Source organism: Pteropus alecto, unplaced genomic scaffold, assembly GCF_000325575.1.
Source record: "Pteropus alecto unplaced genomic scaffold, ASM32557v1 scaffold176, whole genome shotgun sequence".
NCBI classification, from domain to species: Eukaryota; Metazoa; Chordata; class Mammalia; order Chiroptera; family Pteropodidae; genus Pteropus; species Pteropus alecto.
Genome location: NW_006438644.1, coordinates 661,539 through 684,710, shown reverse-complemented (window position 1 = coordinate 684,710; position 23,172 = coordinate 661,539). Strand labels below are relative to the sequence as shown.

General features: G+C 35.5%; 1 protein-coding gene across 11 annotated transcripts in view; it reads left to right on the top strand.

Annotated features, from left to right (window-relative positions):
• Positions 1 to 23,172, top strand: part of ESR1 (estrogen receptor 1) — a 305,928-nt gene that overhangs the window by 171,709 nt on the left and 111,047 nt on the right. For all 11 annotated transcript variants that reach the window (XM_006915762.3, XM_015592380.2, XM_015592376.2 and 8 more), the window contains one exon: positions 15,296 to 15,631. In XM_006915762.3, coding sequence (XP_006915824.1) covers positions 15,296 to 15,631 — 336 coding nt within the window. The remainder of the gene's footprint in view (positions 1 to 15,295; positions 15,632 to 23,172) is intronic.

Here is a 23,172-nt window from a genome sequence, read left to right as displayed (position 1 = left end):
TGATTTTTAGGGTGGCTACAGTAATATTCCAGTATGGACAAACTGTAATTTTTTTAGTTATTGGTATTTATATTGTTTCTAACTTTCGTAGTTTTAAACGCAACTATGTGTGAAGGGTTTCCTTGCTAAATATTTGCACACAATGATTACTTATTTAGGATTCACTTTGAATTACGGAGTCAAAACGTATGCACTTTTCCATGACTTTTGGTGTATATTGTCAAAATCAATCCAGCAGTGGTTGGTTCAGAAACCATGGTATATAAAAGAATACCCTGCAAATATTACAAATTATGATATATAGAAATTTACATAGATTACAAATAGTATTTAAGCACTTTGTATAGGTTTATATTGAGCCATAGAGAGGAGAGTGAATAAATGAATGAGTAAGTGATTCTTGCAGGATAGGCAACAAAGGGTTAATAGCAGCTGGCCCTGGCTAAGGAGTTATGATTGATTTTTATTTTCTTCTCTGTATTTTCTATTTTCAACCGTGTACATAAATTATTTGCGAATAAAATTTAAAAAGCCAACTTTGATATTCTTATATAGGTTAGCAGGATAACATGTCTCCTTCGTTTCTTTCATTTTTAGGAAACTTTATGGCAATTCTTTTTCTTTTTACATGTATCTTCCTGTCTTTTAGGAGTGAGATTGACCAGCTATCTTACAAAGCATCTGTGTATACTATTATTATTGTATTTAGTAGCTGATAAACTTCACAACTATTTCATTTGACTGATATTTTAAAGACAAAACTTTTAAAAAATTATATGATCTTATTGTTCCAGATATAATCGTTTTGTTCCCCCATTTGGCACTAAACTATATGTTAGATGGGCTCAGAAATATCTCTGAATGAGCTTATTCAACGTTATCATCATGACATTGAAATATCAAAATCAAATGACAGGTTTCTTGGGAATTAATATCTTTCTTGGTTGTATTTGTGTTTTTTGAGCATGGAAGGCAGCCCCTATTGCAAATGCCAAGAATACGCAAAAGCCACTAACTGCGTACCCTTTCCCTTCATTGCTTAAAACTGAAGCGTGAATGATTAGTGTGATTTGCTCAGGAGGTACTCCGTGAAGCTGAAGAGAAATAAGTTAACTTTTCCAACCCTTGTTGGAATGCTTTCAATCCCTCTTGAAGGTAAGTGGGAGTAAATAAGGAACAAAGAGATTTTCACAAACAATGAAAGCTTTCCAAACAATTGAGAAAAACATTTTCTAAAACAATGACTTATGCCCCATTCTTTTATTTGAATGTGTTTTCTTAAGGCAGTGACTGGCAAAGAGTTTGATGATTTTATGTTTGAAGTAACTCTTTTCTCAGCGAGACACCCCACTACCATCAGGTATCTTTTTATGCTTGCTCATTCTGATTGCTTTACCCACATCCAATAGGAGTACACACTGTCCCCCCAAAATCACAAAGTTGAAATATTTTTATTTGGGGAGCTTCTGCAATCAAGGTAATTCACCCTATCTTCAGAGAATAGAATGGAAAAAAGCAGCCTAATCTCTGTGACCTTAAACTTCCACTGAAACTTAGAGACGGGTTAGCTCAGCTGGTGAGCTCTGGGTGCTGATTAATGCCAAGGTCACAGGTTCTATCCTATTACAGGGCAGTGAGACTTAAAAGGAAATACCCCCGTTGCATTGGCACAGACGCCCCAGGACATCTGCTAGCCATTCCCCATGAGGCAAGGAGTGTGGATTTTTAAATGAATCATATCTTAACTTAGGGAGTCTCTAACTTGAAGCTGGTTGTGGACCAAGGAAGAGGGCCATCTGAAATCAGGAGAGAGGCCCTAGAATACTTGGCCGGAACACAGTGAAGTGTGAGGAAATGTAAATGGGCTTCAGTGGGCGTGGCAAAGTATTCAGTGGGTGTGGCAAAGAAGACTGAATTTAGCCACCAGGAGGGTTTTCAGATGGAGTCACTCCTTAAGCCAGTGTCAGGATATCTATCTATAAGGGACAGGACACCCACCAGCAGGCAGGGGCTTTAGGGAGGGGGTCCATTTCTGGAAGGCGTTTGGGCAAGTGCTATAAATGGTTCCCAGCTACCTCTGGGTTTAGGGCTGAGACCTGCTTCTTGGGCAGAAGCATGACCTCCAGATCTTGACCAACTGAGCCATCAGGGAGAGGTATAGGTGAAGAGTAGGTGACATTTGGTAAACTACACAGCTATCTGCCCAGGGCATGGGTGTGGATATAGAATGCATGCTGTACTGTGTCTGGGAGCATGATTTGATTATAAACTGCACCAGATGGACAAGTAGAAATGCTGACATAACATATTTCTTGGCATTGGCTGGATTGGGACCAAGGAGGGACTGTTCTGTAGGTGGAGGCCACAAACAAATCCAGCTGTAAGACACTATGCATGTGGAGACAGAGGACAAAAGAGGGGGTGTTATGATTAATTAAAATTATAGGAAAAAGGAGGTACAAAGGATGTTCAGTTGGCAGTAATGTTCTCTTCATCTCTGTTCCAGAAGAATATACTACAGATCTAGTGTAGCACTGTTTAATAGAATTTCTGCAAAGAGGGAAATGTTTTGGTCAGTCCATTTTGGTAGCTACCAGCCATATGTGGCAAATGAGCACTTGAAATGTTGCTAGTATGACTGAGGAACTTTTAAATTCAACTTAAATTATTAAATTAAAATTAAAATAGCAATATGTGGCTCCTGGCTACTGGGACAGCAGAACTAGATGCTAGAGTAAGTGGTAGCAGCAAATCCTATACTGAGAGTAATGAATTAATAGGTCTTTCCCCATGATGTTGGCCATAACTCCAACCCCAAATAGGTAGCATTCATTTTTTGATTTGTAAAATGTAAGCTCTTTTGCCTGGAGTGATGAAAGTTCATCTTATTGAGATTCAGACCAGAGAGAACACTGAATTCAACTTCTAGATCTGTTTTGTGCTGCAGTTTGTCCATCCATAAATTGGTGATTAAAATCTTATTGGTATTTATCATAAACAGTCGTTAGTAAATGGGTCAATTTCTAAATATTCCTGTCAAATTGTATAGTAGTTGTTTTCTGAGAAGTTTCAAAAGCAGGCAACACAATATTTTCAGGGATCAAAATAATATAATTTCTTATTTTTTTTTAGTCTCATTAAAAATTGTGTTTCAGGTTGTATGCATTATAGTCACAGAATATGTTAGTATACTAGATATACATCTATAGAAGGTGCTTGCCTAAATATTTTTTCCCAATAGAGATGTACAATCAAAAACATATAGACCTTTTGGTCAATGGTACATCTCATAGAGAATGCTATCTTTGGGACTAACCAATGTGATTAAGTTTATCCCAATCTCAGGTATTTTGATAACATAGTAACAGAGAAAGTATAGTTATTGAAGGCTTTTCTTTACAGTATTTTCAATGACTATATCAACCGGTTCACTTATGTTTCATAATTCCATTTTATGCTTGGTAAATTTTCCCGTTTCTTCCCATGTCCATATCTTTCCTATGTTTCATTTTCCTATATTTTCATAACTCCCTCTAACAATCTCTGAAAATCAATCGATCTCGCTTTGTAACCTGCTCCAACTCTGGAAGGGCCGCTTTTCTCGCTCACAGCTGCCTTCTCCACGAGGGACGTAAAATGAATACAGTGCTAGAAACTCCAGTCCTGGGAGCACTTTCTTTACTTAGGCTCATTTATTGTTCTGATTTCGAGAGAGCAATACTGCTTCTGTTACCTATTCCCATATCAATGAAGTTAGACCCTCTGAGGGAGCGTCTTAGAATTCTTTCCAAATTCTCCAGATGACTCTACCGTGTATCCATGGTTGAGTCCCACGGAGATGGCTGCTATCTCTCAGCAGCAAGCACTGTTACACATCAGGTATTACTTCGATTATTGCACGTTAGCCTACTGCATGGCCCAATAAGTAGCCACTAGCCACTTGTGGCCATTGAAAATTAAATGAATGAAAATGAAATAATATTAAGAATACAACCCCTCAGTTTCACTAGCCACGTTCAAGTGTCCAGTCGCAACAAGTGGCTAGTAGTTACCGTATCGTCTAGTCCAGATAGAGAACATTTTCATCACCAGGGAATTCCGTTGAGCTATGCTAACGATCAGGAAACACCACGTTGGGGAAGCGAAGGAGGGAAGGTACAATACAATGGAAATCCCAGAGCATTCTGTGTGGTTGGTAGATGCTGCATCTTATATTACATTTGGAATTTAGTTTATGAATCCCTTAATTTTTAAATGTGGTCGAAACGAGTTTTGGTTAATTTACGTGAAAGACTGATTTGATATTATATGATTTGCTTAGCCTACCTTTGTTTGATATATCTCCCTGTTAGGGTGTTTGTCCTAGCGTCTCACTCAATCCCTAACGAGCTTTTTGTTGTATGTGGCATTTAAAAACAATTTAGTCATAGAGGTTATATTTTCTGAAATCTGTCTTGTTTTAGGGAAGAGGTGAACAGCTGGTGAAAATAGTTCCAAGGTTTGTAAACCTACCGAAGGAAAATGTGGTGTCAGTCACTGCCTTGTACCATGACATTTGTGAAACCTAGCGAGGGACAGATCTCTTGCTCTCATAATACATCAATATAAACATCCTAATAGGCTACTACTTCAGAGTCTTATAAAAACAGGAACATTGGGAGTGGGAGAATATTGACCTTTATATCATTTCACTTATTAAAAAGCTAAACGTAGCCATTTTACTAGCTGTGTCTTTACTGACTTTCGGTAAGAATCATTTTCTCAAATAATTTGAAATTTCATCTGTTACATGATGCCTCTACTCACACCGTGGGGCAGATTTTCACCTGTACCTAGTATTTCATTTCATATGCTCTCCTGCTATTTTGGACACTTTTATTAAGTCCCGCCCCCACATGTAAACAGACTACATCAGTCCATTAATGGAACTCATTATGCTCATTTATCTTTGCCAAGAACTATTGAAAATCATCACAAATGACTATGTAATTATAATTAAGATTTCATAGATGCACACACTTTATTTTTAACAAGCTCATTCTGTTAAGTGTCACCCTATTTCAAATAATGACATTTGCAGTTACAAAGAATTATGAAAATGACAGTTTAGTATCTTTGGCAGATAAGCTAGTTATTGTATTTAATAATTTTAATTATCAGTTCATATTATGCAGATAGTAACTCCAGGAAGTTTATTCTGTAAGAATACATAAGAAGATTATGTATTCTATAATCTTATTCTGATAAGACCTGGTAACCAAAGTGATCTTATTTCCCATTTTAGTCCGTATATCTTCAGTTTTAATTTTGTTCTTCCAAAGAAGGCTGAGTTTTTCCCAGTGTGATATTTCAGTTTTTGTAAAATTGTAATATTTGAAGAAGAATAACGTACATTAGATCTTCTTTTCACTTACTGAGCTAAAAATGACATGCATCACCAAATTACCAGAAAATTCTTTTAGCAATCAGGTTGTTAGTTCAAAAATGATTTCCTTTTAAAAAGTTGTGACAATCTTGTAATTTTCAAAGTGGCATCTTTAGAAACCCCCCACTCCCATTATTTTTCTTGTTTCCATTAAGGATATTTCACCAATCTTACATTTTTCTTTCCTCTACTGCCTGTAGTCTTTATGTGCTTCCTTCCTGAAAAATAAAATCTTTAGTTTCAGCAGCTCTGTGTTCTATTCCTTCACTTTAAAATCATGGAAAAATAACTGTCATTTCCTTATCCCCGTCTCCAATTCTCCCATCATTTTCAGTGGGCCAATTTTCTTTTTCTTCTGTCTACTGGGAGGAACTTTTTACTCTGCTCCATTTCCTGCAATTTAGGGTTTCCAATTTTTTTGAGCTGCTCAGGTTATCCTTTGTACTCGTGTTTACTTTTTCATTAAAAGAAGACTTTGATTTTATTTCCACTGCATCATCTGTATACTGCCATATTCAAAACGCATCTGCTTATTAATTGAAACTAACTGTCCATCCTGCTTAATCACAGGGGATGTGTAACTTCTGAATGAGTTAAAAATCATTATGTACCGTGAAAGAATTTTCTAGCAGGTTCACATTACTGCGTTAAGTGCAGTGAAACCGAAGTGAAATAGCTTATAATGAATATAACACCAAGAAATAATAATGAACATCTGCATATCCTATGTACTAGGTCAATAAGCCCATAAGACAAATCACCATTTTATTAGAAATTTGACAAATCATACTAGTATTGGGGGTGAGATAGCAAGGATAATGACATTGGAACTGGCAGTCTTGAGTTCTAATTTGTATCAGTCCCCATTTGTGTGCCTTTGGGCTAAGCCACTGTTACCTTCCTGAGTCTTTCATTTGTAAAATGGGGGTTAATATCTCACATGTCTTAATGAAGTGATATGCAAATCACCCTCCACAGAACATACTACAGTAGACCTCCATAATGATAATTTTCTTCCTTCCTAAAAATAGACAGTTCTGCTTTGGATTCAGGATAGGCATAACCTGAATAACTTTAGCCTAAATATAACCATTTCAGTAAAAGAACACGTTTCCTTTTTTTTGTCATTATTACTTAAATGTACCCTTGGGTAAACGTGCTTTACTTCCTCTACCAACTAAATCCTAGGTATCTCTAAAGAATGAATTAGATCGACTATCCAATCTGATCAAATCTCAACCAAATATTCTTGTTAACTTTTAAAATATTTCTAATTCACTTACAAGTCCATCACCTCACTTGAAATGATTTCTTCTACCTTTTCCTCAGTCAGACTATTCAGGCAGCTTTGCATTAGTAGTGATCGACACAAGCCTTTTCCGGAAGGCTTGAGGCCTTAGGCACTGAAATATCTCTAAGAATGAACCAAAAAAAAGTCCATGTGTTCAATTCTAATAGCTTCTTTCTTAATTGAATCCTGCCTATTTAAACAGGATGTATTCAGATTGTTGGAGACCTATAATCACAATAAAACATACTTTATTTACCATCATCATTTCCAAAAGTAAAGTAACCCGTGGTTAAGTTTTAAAAAAAAAATTCAATGAAGTTGATTATGTGTGTGGCACTAGGCATCGTGAAAAGAGGCAAAAGTCCTTCTGTATTTTCTCCAGAAGGGAAAGTGTGCTTCTGGAGAAGCCCCCTCCATTACCAAGAAAGCTTGGAATCTGCTTATTAATTTTCTACCTATAGCTCCCTTTGCAACATATACTAATTATCTCTAATTTCATGAGTTATGAATAAAGTCTAAGGTTGTTTTTGTTTCTGAAATTATAGAAGTGAGAGTATTATTTTTTCATTTGGGCTTTATCCTTTATCATAACTTCTGTCTTTGACTATACATGGGCAAAATGAATGGCTTTTAAAAATAGATACAAGGCTAGGAAGCCACTTAATTATCTTTACAAAATATTACAAAATATTAAGACTGTGAAGAATCAGATGTTGAAATGGACCCCACTCTGTAAGTTTGGCTTATGACTGAACTGTTAAGCGTGCCTGATGAGTTTGCTATCTTGAACTGTTTTTCCTTGTTTGTTTGTTTACACATGTATCTTATCTGGGTTTAGGAGTGTTCTGGCCAGTTTATTTTGGAATTTCTTCTGCTACCCTAACTATTTTAGACGTCGCTAACATCAGCTTTTGTATTTTGACTGAAAACTTCTTTCTCTCTCTCTCTCTTGCTCCCTCTTCAGCAGCAATATCTAGGTTTTTATAGGAAATCAGTAGTTATGTCAGGTTGCTAAGTATCTTCCCACAGAAAGACATGCATTATGGAGCAACATATATTTAGTATTTGGCCTTTGATAAACTAGCTTGCTTAAGATATTTTGCAATACAATTTCAGCCCTGGCAATTGTAAGCAGAGCATCCAGTTGGTATTGGGTGAAGTAAACAGATATGGACACGCTGCCTGCATCGAGATGCATTAATTTTTCTGAACATTGGATAAGTACTTGTGAGAGCAAATAATGGAATTCAAATCAGATGGGGCAAGATATTTGATATTCAGGAATAAATCACAATATAATAAATCAGCTACTTTGTTTGGCTTGAATGAGGAGCTGCTAATACTGAAATAAAGTCAGAGAAAAGGAAAATGGAAATTCTGTAGAGGAGAGGCTGGCCTTGGGGTGATGCTATTGCCCTCGGTGGAATGTTGTCTTCTTCTAAAGGCACTGGTTCAATTCAGTACATAAAACATTCACCAATCATTCGTCAGGAAAGTCAGTTTATTTACAAGGCACAGAGTTGAGGCTAGTAGGAAATACCGAGAACTAGGTACATCCTTTAGCGTTAAGAAACTTTTGAATCTAGGCATATTTGAGAGAGAGGAATTTTCTGGATTGGGGCAATACGTGACTCCTTTGGCATAAATGTGGTGAGATAGAATTGCTCCTGATATATCGGTGGTAAGAGTGAGATGGTTCCTTTCGCTGAGCTATTAAATAAGGGTGGTAGAACTTTGTGATCATTAGGGTTTTTGATAACTCTCAATTTCATCATTCTCTAGTATTAGTACTTGTTCAGATGGATATTTTAAGAAAGGAGCCCCAGTGATTTTGTGTTAGCCCCCAGGATAAGGCACAAATTCATCATGTAATATTGTATTCATTGAGGATTCTAGGGGCTATCAGAGATCTCTAATATATTTAAAGTGACAGAGTTCACAAATGAGAGTTTATGACAAGGAATAACCCCTATTAAGCTTCAAGAAATATGACAGGCACCCACTTGAGGATCTGTTAAAGTGCCTGCTAGGGTGAACTCGTCTGTGATCCAGTTGTAGGATTGTTGTGTGATGACTGTCCCGCTGGCAGGCACTTCTTGTCCGAGAGAGTGTAACTGGGTATTGGTGACTCAAGTGAGGCTCGGAGGACTCATCCATATCCACATTAAAGACAACGGGGACTTTATTTGTACCCAACTCTCCACAGACCAGCGTGAGACAAAGAAGATACCCATGGGGAAGTAGGCAGCCAAACTGTTTCTATTACAAGTTGCAGAAGGAAAACTGTGGATCTGAGTTGTGGAACTGTTAAGGAACGGGAGAAAAGAGAGAGATCTTCACAGGCTGAACCTTGGTGTCTTATTTATTCTTCTTGGCTACAGAATGTCTGCCAGCAGGAGACTCATCACTAAGATATTACAGGGAAATGAAGCCAGGCAAGAAAAATAAGTACTGCTTTTCTCTTCATCCTGTAAATTCTGTTATTAATAAATCAGATTCTTATAGAACGGCCTGCCACAGCTGTCTCTAGAAGCAAGGTTTTATTAGCAGAATTTTTTATTAAAATGCACAGTAGTTTTAAGAGCGGACATCATACTTTTAAGTCAAATGTATGTCACTGAGAACACATGTGGTTTTGACTTACCCCTCACTTGGTTTGGACCTTGACTCTCGGTTTTGTTGCTGGGATAAGGCAGTATGATTTGACATGCAATTAAAGGTGTGGCAATCTGTAATTGATTTCTCATTCTTGGTACTCTCCACCTAGACCTCGGGAACATTCCAAAACAGTGCATTCTTACACGAGGGCTACCTCTTCGGTCACTTCAGCTTCCACAAGGGACGTTTTTAAAACAGTGCAGCAACAGGTCAGAACAGAAACAATGCAATCCCTTTTAAAATTAAATTTGAGGGGGCGGAGGGAGGTAGATGGGGTAAAGAGAGTCAAATATGTGGTGACAGAAAGAAATCTATGGGAGGCGAACACACAGTGTAAACATATATATGCTTTACTGTTAAAGCGTACAGCTGAAATTCACTAGATTTTGTTAACCAATGACACCATAAAAAAATTAAATTAAGTGTGAGACAAATATCAGCTAAGTAAATTATGATTTTCCAATATGATTTGGTGAAGAGGGAGAATAATACTCTCTGTGCACTTGCTTTGTAGAATTAATTTTAAAAACAATAACATATATGGGTCTTGTTTTCCTGATCATAAACATAAATATATACTAATCATGAGGAAGAATCATTGTATTATTCTGCAGCTTGTGTTTTTCAAGTGCTTCTTAGTCAGAAAACTTCAGCACAACAGGGCAGAGACCTGGGTTGTTGTAAACTTGTGGGCACATGCTCCATGTTGCAACAGGCATGACCAGGCAGAGATGACAGCCCGTTAATTAAGTTTTCTTCAGTTGTAGTGTGGCACCTGCTCCCTTCCATCACTGCTGAGTTCCTATTGCCACAGTAAATAGGAACCTAGCTCTGGGGCCTGGAACGAAGGACAGCCCAGACTAGGCTTGGATGACATGGTTGGCCATGGTAGCGGGCCGTGGTTATTCCTGATACAAGAAGAACAATGGAAGGAGGCACTGCTAGCGCTTTAGTTTGGGAGGAAAGAGGAAGGAGGTGCCCTTTACCCATCCAGGAGGAATCAAGCTCATCTGTGCCCAAATCGGCTTATTATGAACAATTAATTCACATTGGTTAATCACCCCAAAGGACCCTAGTGTTTCTCCACCCTATGAAATAGCCCGTAATTTCCTTATTCAACCTTTTCCTCCTGCCTTGAGCCCCTGGCAACCTTTGATTTGCTTAACATCTCTAGTTTTATCTTTTCTAGAATGTCATATAATTGGAATCAAATGATATGTAACTTTTTTAGACTAGCAACTTAAATATTTTTTAGAAATAATGTGTGAAACCACCATACTTATGCCAAATACCAGAATACTGTGTATTTTAATTATCGATTCAATTTATTTTATAGACATAGGAATATTCAAGTTATTTGTTTCTCCTTGTGTATGTTTTGTCAGTTTGTGCCTTTCAAGTAATTGGTCCACTTTACCTAAATTATTGGCTTTGTAGGAATAGGCTTTTTTATGATATTTCTTTATTATCCTTTTAGTGTTCACGAAACCAGTGATGGTGACTCCTCTTTCATTTATGATATCAGTAATTTATGTCTTCTGTTTTTTCTTAATTATCCTAGCTAGAAGTTTATCAATTTTATTGATCTTTTCAAAGAACCAGTTTGGGTTTCATTGTTTTACTTTATTGCGTTCCTGTTTCTATTTTATTAATTTCACCTGTAATTTTTATTATTTCTCTTCTGCCTGCTTTAGGCTTAATTTGATCTTTTTTTCTCTACTTTTCTGAGATGGAAGCTTAGGTTATTAACACGTTTTTCTAATACATGCATTTAATGTTGTAGATTTTCCTCCAGAAATTTTGATAACTCAAATGTTTTTAAATTTCTATTGAGACTTCTTCTATGACTCATATGTTTTTTAAAGGTATATTGTTTGTCTCCAAATATTTTCAGGTATCTTTCTGTTACTAATTTCTAGTTTATTTCCATTCTGATCTGAGAGCATACTTTATATTATTTCTACATTTAAGATTTATTGAGGGTGTTTTTATGGGCCAGAATATGGTCTTTCTTGGTGACTGTTTCGCTAGAGCTTAAGAATAATGTGTATTCATCTATCGTTTCGTATTCTATAAATATCAATTAGATCAAGTTGATTGATAGTGTTGTTGAGGTCAACTCCATCCATATTGATTTTCTGCCTACTTGAACTATCAGTTGTGGACAGGAAATAAAAGAGTTTCAATTAATAGATTTGTTTATTTCACCTTTCGGTTTTAACCATTTTGCCTCTCAATGTTTAGAAAAGTTTTTAAAAAACTGGATTAAAAATATATAAAGCAATTGTTTATAAGCCTAAGATACCAGGCAGTATAGGGCAGTATTTCTTGAGAAGGGGAAAATAAATGAGGTGAGCCCTATAATCATTCCAACTTTCTGCCTAGAGGGAAGTTCCAGGCCATAGCTCAGGAAGGGAGAACTTGGGTGTAATTAAAAATAGAAGGTAGCACTTAATAGTTGTTCAATCAATGGCCCAGGAAAGAAAAGCTGTAAGAATAGAGAAGGTAGAGCCGCTAGACTAGGGTGGGTGCCAAGACTGACTGTGTATAAAATGAGATTTTACTTGGGTTTTGGAGGCCGATATAAGAAAGGTAGAAAGTGAGCACAGGTGGGTATGTTAGAAAGTACTATAAAAAATGGCACAGGTCCAACCTTCTTTTATGAAAAATAAAGGTTCGTGGACATCTGTAAAGACGGATTTGAAAAGTACTTTGGGATTATTTGTGGAAATTCATGAGTCTTAATGTAGTGTTTGATTTTATTCGGTAGGTCAGTGGCTTTTAAAATTTAAAATAAAACCAGTAAACCCTTTTAAAAATAAGTGATTTCTCTAATCCAAATACAAAACACACACATATAAAAACATAGCTTTAGACAAATGGGAGAAATGGGGTGGCCAGAACCCCCAACCGCACCACCTCTGATGCCCCTAAGGACTGCCAAGAGCATAAACAACTCCTGTGCTGTAGACTCAGAAAGGCTTTGAGAGATTTAGAAAGAAAATGACAGGATAAAAAGGGTATGGAATGGAATAATCAACCTGTAGTTAATTGGATTGGAAAGAAGGTTGGAGTAGGCAAGGAGACAGATTAGGAGCTGCTGCTTTGATTGAGACAAGAAGGGGTAGAGGCGTGACCTAGGATGGTGGCACTGAAATAGATAGGAAGCGATTAAAGAAGGAGATCTATGAAGAAATCCTAGTTTGTGGTAATTTTTTGGGTATGAAAGGAAGGAGTGAAAGAGCATTAAGTAGAATGAACTAGACGATTCAGTCCTTTGACCTGATACACTTAGAAACTATGATAATAATAATCTATAATGACATAATTCACCTAGTTCAAATCTCTGTGCTGCCTTTGATGTGATCCTTGGGCTCGATAGTTGTTCTAAACTTTTTTTCTCTGTTAAATGGGGGACTATCACAGTTCCTACCTTATAGAATTTATTGCTGGTGTTTGAAGGGAAAGCGTTAGAACTGATGCATGGAAATTTTCCTGAAGCAAGTTTTATTAGTTCTTATCTTTATTTAATTCTAAACTAATCAGCACTTCTGTTTTCTTCAACATGTTGAATTAAGAAGCTTTTAGTGTATTTCTTTGCCTGGCTTTTTAATACCTCATGAATAATGTGGAATTATTGAGAAACAAAAGAAAGGTGATTATGCAAATGTTTGGAATATTTAACAATCCATTAAAGTAGTCTTAGGAAACTGGAAAAATTACTGAAGTTATACTAGCTTTTTGTAGAGGTGTAGAGTATTAAGAAAAAAAATCATTTTAGAAAAAAATTTTTAAAGTAGAATATTAGAAACAAAGAATTCAAGAAACTGTATTAATTAATGAATATTCAGATAGTATATTAATTTTCCCTGAGGTACAATGGCTAAGCCAAAGAATTTGAAGGATGAGAAATAGAATGATTAAACAAACTCCAAAGTAATTAGGAATTGTCTTTCAAAACGCTTAGTTCGACACATTAAGACAGATTTTTTTATTTTAGGGCCAGGACGTACTTGTTTTAAGCAGCTGATGTAGCTTCAGCCTCTCTTTCCTTGCCAGGACTCAGCCCCTGTAGTGTTTTGCAGCACACCTCCCAGATTCCAGGCAGCGTGGGAAGGGAGTCCTCACCTACAGAGTGCCCTGGGCACTGTCTCTCTCCCTTTCATTCTCATCCTAGTTGCCTGTGTTTATTAGTTTAATATTCCCTTAAATTAGCACTTCCTGATGGATTAGAATCATTCAAATTTACATACATCGAGTGCTACCACGTGGAGGTTCTATACTGAGCCTTGCATGACAAGGGTATTAGAGAAGAATTAACCCAGGGAGATAACATTAAAACTGGTAGCATTTCACATTTATGTTGGGTTTGCTGGATGAGAGATAGTTTGTTTTCTCAATCTCTTATATGAAACCAGTGGATAATCCTTGAATTATTGTAAACTTAAGATTTTAAAAAAAGGTGGTGTAAAGAAATTTGCATTAACGCAAGTGTTGTCTAATCTCAAGTGACACAAATTGAGAGCTTATAATATGTGTACTCCAGTATATCTACTGTATGACATCTGTATTGTGCTGCCGAATTTTGCTTAACTATTTTGGAAAATGACTTTTTTTTTGTATCAAATGACAGTACATCTTGTTTATGTGGCATTATAAGCCAAAATGATATTTGCTACAAATAAATGTCTTGATCATCAAGAGGTTGCCTCTTTTAATATTTGCATGATCTAAGTGAATTGTTTTATCCCTTCTGCTTTGTGAACTGGTAGTAAGGTCTTTTGTTTTTTTCACTGCTCGTTAAAACAAGTGAGACAAAAGGAAGTGAGCTTAAGTAAAATTCATAACAATTTATGTTGCTGCTCTACAAATAATTCTGAAAAATATCTTGGTAGGGAGCAGAGAATGTTTTTAATTTTCTCTTTGGATTTTAACTGTGCTTGCCACTCCTATGTCCCATCCTTCTATATAATTAAGAACTGGCTGTATGTTCCATAGCGACATAGCCTATAGTCATTGGTTCTGATAAACAATTCTCATTTAACCTAGGTTGAAATAGAAGTAGAAGTTGGGTCATTTTTCACTTTTTCTACTTTATTCTAGTTTGATTTTTTTTGAGCTACTATAAAGTATTTGTGCAATATGATCACTGGTAATGACACTGGTACGTCACTGGTAATGTGACAGTTAGTACTTACAAGTAGAAAAGGATTCCTACTTGAAGGTCTTGGGTCAGTTCTTAAGGTGATGAAGTGTAGCTTAGCAGCTCCGAAGACCTAGCAAGCACCTCTGGGGTCCAGAGGCTGCCAGAAACATTTCAGATGTCATTCCTTTTTTAGTGTCTTTCATTAAGAGGTCTACTTGAATGATAAGGATGTTTACTAAATGCTTTCAAAAATTGTTTTCTTAGTTTATTATTTAAAGAATATTCACAGCAGAAGCAGTGTTCAATGCTAAGCTATATTTCAAGAATAACTATTATAATTCTGTTCTTTTTATAGCATCTTTTATACACACACAAACATACACACACAGACACACACAGATACACACAGACACACAGACACACAGACACACACACACACACACACACACACAGACACCCCTTCAGAGCCAACTTGTACTGGTTCACAAAAGCCTATTCAATTTTCAGGATTTTTGTAAGCTGCTTAATGTCAGACAAGTAGCTTAAAATGTGCCGTGGTAGGAGTGTTTACACCATGGAAATTGGTGACTGCTACAAATCAAAGCCTTTTTAAAAAACAAATGTCTTGGACAGCTGGTTGTCAGACACTCACCAGTGCACCTGTGCCCTAAAGTATTTCTTTAAATAGAATAAAGGGTTATTAGCATTGAAGATAGTTTTAGTATAGAAGTGTACCTGAGAAGAAGAATAAACTTTTTTTTCCCTCTTTTCTCAGGGATACGGAAAGACCGAAGAGGAGGGAGAATATTGAAACCCAAGCGCCAAAGAGATGATGGGGAGAATAGAAATGAAGCGGGGTCCTCTGGAGACATGAGAGCTGCCAGCATGTGGTCAAACCCTCTCTTGATTAAGCACCCTAAGAAGAGCAGCCCTGCCTTATCCCTGACAGCAGATCAGATGGTCAGTGCCTTGTTGGAGGCTGAGCCCCCCCTAATCTATTCTGAGTATGATCCTACCAGACCCTTCAGTGAGGCTTCGATGATGGGCTTGCTAACCAACCTCGCAGACAGGGAGCTGGTTCACATGATCAACTGGGCAAAGAGGGTACCAGGTAAGAGCACTAAGCTCAACTTTTATTTTTAAGAGTCAGTAACTACTCATGAACTGGTTGTGAAATCATAGGAAAAACAGTGGGAAACAGTAGCTTGTTATCTAATTGGTTTCGAAGTTATATCAGAATTTGTTAATTTTTAGTATGGTACACTGTAATCTCCTGGAAATTAAGAAATAATGTTTTAAAATCTTAATCTAGAAGATTAAAGTCTTTAACCTGACATTATTAACCATCTTATTTAGCCAACAATCCGAGGTAAACACCACATAATAAATGCAGCTAATATATGTTCACATTGTTTAAAATTTTTAAAATTAAATGATCCTCGATCTGCATATTTTTAATATTGAGGAATTTGTTCAAAATATCTCAATGATTAATGAACGATTTTAGATTAAAGGTCTTTTAAAATCTTTGTGGACTAAAGAGATGATAGTAGGTTTCTTTACTGAATACCTATTATTTACTCAACTGTCTAGTCTTGATATTTCAGGGGAAAGGTAATACAATAGAAAAATTAATTGGATTTTCATTCTAATCCTAAAGGGAGCTCGTAGGAAGATACAGTGGCAGAAGTGACACTTGGTCCTTCAGTTGAGTCTCTCAGAACTAGTGTTCTTGTAAAACTTGACAGTTGTTCTTATTGTTTAGAGAGAACTCTTATTATGGAAACAAGACTAGAAAATGACCTCCTTCATAACCATTCAGGAGCTAATGTAGATGAATCAAGGCAAGAGGAAGTTAAGTCTTTTTCCTGAGCTTATAGATCAAATGAATAATGGATTTAGACAGATTGTCTCATTTGGTTTCTTTTAGTAGATAAAAATCAATCTTTACCTCTGATGGATGGGATGCTTTCTATTAAACTAAATGAATGTAGAGTGTTGTACTTGCAGTTCAGAGTTCACTGATCTGTTATAGGCCAAGTGAACATATCTATGGCCTTAGAGAGTGTTTTATATATTTGCGTACATTAACATATAAACATGTGGTCTTTTGATTAAGGAGCCAGTGATGTTGTCATCCAGACTTGGTAAAGAGCATCCATGTAGGTGGTGGAGACTGGGTTATATGGAAGCATGGGGATTAGCAGGCATATTTAGGTTGACAGGGTCAGTCCTAATGACAAATAAAAACTGCCAGCCATCTTTGGAATTAAGAGTTTTATTGAGCACCTACCTCCCTACCTTAGCATTCTTATGTGAAGCAGATCCATGATAAGCAAATACTGGAATCTAAATATAATGTGGTTATAGATTTAATTTTTATATTTGTTATTGCCTCTTTTATTACTTTGAGAGAAGAGAAAAATTAAAAAATAATAATAATGGACATATCCCTGGGAGCCAACTTTTGGTTGCTATTAAGTTTTATTGTGTTATAAGCATATATTTTCCCTGAAATATGTGAAGTCTTAGTAATATTAGTTTCAGAGCATTGCTGGACTCAAGTATATATTTTTCATACTTATCAGTTGATTCCCATCATGACATTTTAATTATAAAAATTTGAAGGGCGTTTGGAACAACCAGAATTAAATTCAGATCCATTATCAGTGGATGAAGAATTCATGGCAATAATCTTCTGAATCTAAGAATAAAATAGAGAAATAAAGGGAAGGAAAATTTATGTTTATGCTTAGCCATCCCATTGTTAAACCTACAACTAAATGTTTTTATAATAATGTGATATGTAGCAAAATTATAGAGTGCTATAATTTGATTATGTTAGTTTAAAAAAACTGAATAATTTCAAATTCCTTGGGCCAAACTATATCTTGTTTTTGATGGTTTAAAAAATTATAAAAGCTAAAAAGAAATTGTGTGTGAGTGTGTGTGTGTGTGTGTGTGTGTACTATTAGAATACAGTGCAAATCAAAACCCTATTTGTCTGACCAAGCAGAATAAAAATAGTCATTGATTTAAAAAAGATGAAAAATGAGGGCAGAAAAAAATCTTCTGCAAAAACTTTGAAATGATTGTCAAGCTCTTCAGAAAAATTGAAAAAGTCACATTTTGAAAAGTTTTTATATATCCAGATACCATCTGTCATTTACAAAATAGTCCACAATGACAATCAAATATAGACATTTATGTGGTAATAGTTTGAGAATAATAATAGTAATTTTAAAAAGAGGGAATATAAAACATCATTAATGAAAAGAGTAGCAAGAAAATCAATTCTAGAAGAATCTGAAATTGCGAAATGATACAGAACCAACATGGGACATTTGGATAATCTTCAGAATGGCTATTAATATAACAGAAATTATGAATTAACTTCGTTTTTTTAAATTGAGGTATAAGTGATATAATTGTAAGATATTTAAAGTGTACATCATGGTGATTCGATATAAATAAACACAAAAAGGATTTCCCCATCTAGTTAATTAACACATTTGTCACCTCACATGTTTCTTTTTCTGTGTGTGTGAGAACAGTTAAGTTCTACCCTCTTAGCTAATTTTAATTATACAATACAGTATTATCAACTACAGTCACCATGTTTTGCATTAGATCCTCAGCTGTTTTCATCTCATAACTGAAAGTTTGTATTCTTTTACCACCCTCTCTCTATTGGCCCATCCCTGAATCCCTGGCAACCACTTTTCTACTCTTTGCTTCTATGAGTTGGACTTTTAAAAAAATTTCACATGTAAGTGATACCATGCAATATTTTTCTTTCTCTGTTTGTCTTATTTCACTTTGCATAATGCCTTCAAACTTTTCCATGTTGTTGCAAATGGCAGGACATCTTTATTATGGCTGAATAATATTCCATTGTATGTATATGTACCACATTTTCCTTATCCATTTATTCATTGATGAACACTAAGCTTGCTTTCATATTTTGGATATTGTGAGTAATGAAATGAACATGGGAGTACAGATATCTCTTCAATACCCTGTTTTCATTTCCTTTGCATGTATATCCAGAAGTGGGATTTCTGGATCATATGGTAGTTCAAGTTTTAATATCTGAGGAATCTCTATACCGTTTTCCATAGTGGCTACATCAGTTTACATTCCTACAACCACTGTACTTTTCTCTACATCCTCACCAATACTATTTCTTGTCTTTTTATTAATAGCCATTCTAATAGGTGTAAAGTGATATCTCACTGTGTTTTTAATCTGTATTTAATCTGTATGATTAGTGATGTTGAGCCCCTTTTCATGTACCTGTTGACCATCTGTATATCTTCTTTGGAAAAATATCTATTCAGTGTCTTTGACTATTTTTTAATCAGATTTTTTTTTTTTTTGCTATTGAGCTATATGAGGTCTTTATATTTTTATACTAATCCCTTATCAAATATGTGATTTCAAAATATTTCCTCCCATTCTGTAGGCTGCCTTACATTTAGTTGATAGTTTCCTTTGCTGTGCAGAAGCTTTTTTAGTGTGATGTAGTCCCTCTTGTTTATTTTTGCTTTTGTTGCTTTTGCTATTGGTGTCAAATGCAAACAATTATTGCCAAGACCAATGTCAAGGAGCTTAACTGCTATGTTTTCTTCTAGGCATTTTATGGTTTCGGGTCTTACATTCAAGTCAATCCATTTTGAGCTGATTTTAGTGTACGATGCAAGATAGGGATCCAGTTTTATTCTTTTGTTTGTGGTTGTCTACTCTCCCCAACATTATTTATTGAAGAGACTATCCTTTCCTTTTTGCATATTCTTGGCTCCTTTGTCATAAGTTAATTGCATGGATTTATTTCTGGGTTCTCTATTCTGTTCCATTGACCTGTATATGTGTGCTTTTATTTCAATACCGTATGGTTTTAATTACTTTAAGTTTGTAATATAGTTTGAAATCAGGAAGTCTGATGCATCTAGCTTTATGCTTCTTAAGATTTCTTTGGCTATCTGGTGTCTTTTTGTGGTTCCATAAAAATTTTTGGTATCAGGGTAATGCTGACTTCATAAAATGGCTTCAGGAGTGTTTATTCCTCTTTTGTATTCTGGAAGAGTTTGAGGATTCACATTAATTTTTCTTTGAGTGTTTGGTAGAATTTGCCAGTGAAGCCATCTGATCTTGGACTTTTCTGGGAGGTTTTTGAATACTGATTTAATGTTTTTACTAGTAATTGGTCTGTTCAGAATTTTTATTGCTTATTGATTCAGTCTTAGTTTGTATGTTTCTAGAAATTTTTTCATATCTTCTAGATTGTACGGTTCTTTGGCTTATCATTGTTCATAGTAATTCCTTATAATCTTTTTTTGTATTTGTGTGGCATCAGTAGTAATATCTACGATAAAAAAAATAAATTTATAATTTTATTTATTTCTGTCTTCAATCTTTTTTCATTTATTTCCACTCTGTTCTTTGTTATTTTCTTCCTTCTACTAACTTTGGCTTCATAGTTCTTTAGAGTATAAAGTTAGGTTATTTATTTGAGCTCTTCTTTTTTTTATTGATGTAGGTGTTTATATCACTATAAATTTCCCTCTTGTAATTCTTTTGCTGCATCTCATAAATTTTGAGATGATGTTGTTTCCATTTTTCATTTGTCTCAAGATATTTTTTTCACTCCTCTTTTGATTGTTTTTGACCCATTGGTTGTTCAGAAACATGTTTAATCCCCACACATTTGTAAAATTTTCAGCTCTTATAATTGATTTCTAGTTTCATACCCTTTTGGTAGGAAAAGATGCTTGATATGATCTTAATATTCTTAAAATTTTAAAACTTATTTTGTGGTCTAACATATGATGGACAGTGTTCTCTGTGTGATTAAGAAGACTGGACATTCTGCTACTGTTGGATGGAATGTTATGTATATGTCTGTTAAGTCCATCTGCTCAAAGGTGTAGTTTGTGTCCAATGTTTCTTCATTGATTTTCTGCCTGGATGATCTACCTATTGTTGGAAATGTGATACTAAAGTCCCTGATATTGTATTGCTCTCTGTTTTTCCTTTCAGATCTGTTAATATTTGTTTTATATATTTATGTGCTCCTATGTTGAGTGCATATTTACAATTGTTATAGTCACTTGATGAATTGACCCATTCATCGTTATAAAATAACCTTTTTTTGTCTGTTATTACAATCTTTGACTTAAAATCTATTTTGTCTGATATAAGTGTAAATACTCCACCTTTTTTTTTTTTTTTTTTTTGCAGAGGTAGGTTCCCATTTGCATCGAATATCTTTTTTATCCCTCTACTTTCAGGCTACATCTGTCCTTAACGCTGAAGTTAATCTATTGTAGTGAGCATATAGTTGGGTTTTATATTTTTATCAGTTCAGCCACCCTATATTTTTTTGATTGGAGAATTTAGTCCATTTTCATTTAAAGTAATTATTGATGGGCGTGGACTTACTATTGCCATTTTTATGAATTATTTTCTGATTGTTTTGTAATTCCTTTGTTCTTTTCTCCCTCTCTTGCTTTCTTTGTGACTTGATGATTTTCTGTAGTGGTATGCTTTGATTTCTTTCCCTTCATCTTTGTGTATCAATCATAGGCTTTTGCTTGGTGATTACCATAGGCTTATATACAGCATATTTAAACAGTCTTTTTTAAGCTGATAATAACTTAACTTTGAACACATATCAGTCTCTCCCACCCCCACATTTTATGTATTTGATATCACAATTTACATCTTTTTATATTCAGTATTAATTAAGAAGTTATTATAGTTCGAGTTATTTTTAATACTTTTGTCTTTTAATGTTTACTGATTTCCCCACCACCATTACAACACTAGAGTATTTTGAATTTAATTATATATTTGACTTTACCAGTGAGTTTTATACTTCTCTATTTTCCTGTTACTAATTAGCCTCTTTTCATTTTAGCTTTTCTCTTTAACATTTTTTGTAAGGCTGGTCTAGTGGTGATAAATTCCTTCAGCTTTTGTTTGTTTGGAAAACTCTTTATTTCTCATTTAATTCTGAAGGACAACTTTGCCAGGTAGAGTATTCCTTGGTTGGCAGACTTCTTTTTCAGCGCTTTGAATATATTATCTCACTCCCTTCTGGCCTACATTTTCTGATGAAAAATCTGCTGGTAATATTCTGTATACAACAAGTTTCTCTTGATGCATTTAAGATACTTTCTTCGACTTTAACTTTTTAATTATAATGGGTATCAGTATGGGCTCTTCAGGTTTATTTTATTTTGAACTCTTTGGGCCCCCTGGATCTGCATGTCTGGTTTTTTTTTCCTTAGGTCAAGGAAGTTTTTACCCATTTTTCTTTAAATAAGCTTTTTGGTTCTTTCTTTCTCCCTTCTTCTGGGACACTTTAATACAAATATTTGTCTGTTTGATGGTGTCCCACAAGTCTCTTAAGCTATCTTCATTCTTCTTCATTTATTATTTTTCATTTTTCATTTTTGCTCCTCTTATTTGGATGAATTCCACTACCCTGTCTTCAAGTTCACTGATCATTTTTTTGTACTTGACATAGTTTGATATTGAACACCTCTATTGAATTTTTCAGTTTAATTATTGTAATCTTCAGTTCTATGATTTCTGTTTGGCACATTCTTAATAGCTCTTTGTTGAAATTCTCACTTTGTTCATGTATTGTTCTCTTGACCTCAGTAAGCATTGTTATGAATACTTTTGAGCTCTTTATCACATAAATCACTTGTCTCTGTTTTGTTAAGGTCTGTTTTTGAAGTTTTATTTTGTTCTTTTGTATGGAACATATTAATTTGTTTCTTAATGTCCCTTAGCTTTCTGTGTTGATTTCTGTACATTAGATCAAGCAGCTACGTCTTCTAGTCTTAAAGTAGTGGTCTCATTTAAAAAATAAACCTAATCATTCAGCTTGAGACTAGCTCTTAGTTGTCTCTTAAACCTTTGTCATTGTTCAAGCTGCCTTCTTTGTTTTTAGTGGTTCCCAGAAGTGGAGGGTGTGCAAAGACCTGTCAGTGTCCCAAAGGTGAGGATCTCAGTCAGCACCTAAATGCAAGCTGATTGGTAGCCGCACTGTCAGGTAGCATCTTTTAAAGAATGTAAATAGATCTCTTGCAGGGAATGACTAGGAGAGAAATATTTCTGTCTGTTCCCTCTGCACTGAGCCCTGAGGAGATAGCTGGTTAAGAACTGTTTCACTGTTTACTACAGTCCTGTGGGACTGGCAAATGCAAGCCCCACTGACCATCAGGATTGACAATCAATGGGTGCATCATCTGAGAGGAAACTGCAGAAGCCTGGGTGCCAGCTGTGTCTACCAGCTCCTTCTACGGAGATATTGGTGCTTTAAAGTGGGGTACAGGGAGAATGCAGAGATGGTGCCTGCTGGCTTCCCCAGTCTCTGGTGAGGATGTCAGTTAGGCCCTAGATGGTGCTAAATTGGAAGCCTGACCCTCAGGTAGCAGCTTTTAAAGTATGTGAATAGATCTCTTTCAGGGAAAGACTGGGAGATGGGCATTTCTGTCTGTTCCCTCTGTGCTGAGCCCTGGGAGGATAGCTGCAGTGAGTCCTTGCAAGCCTGGTGACAGTTTCTTCATTTTCTATAGTCTTGCAGGTCTCATGAATATAAGCCCCATTGGCTTTTAGAGGTAGGTGCTCTAGGGGCCT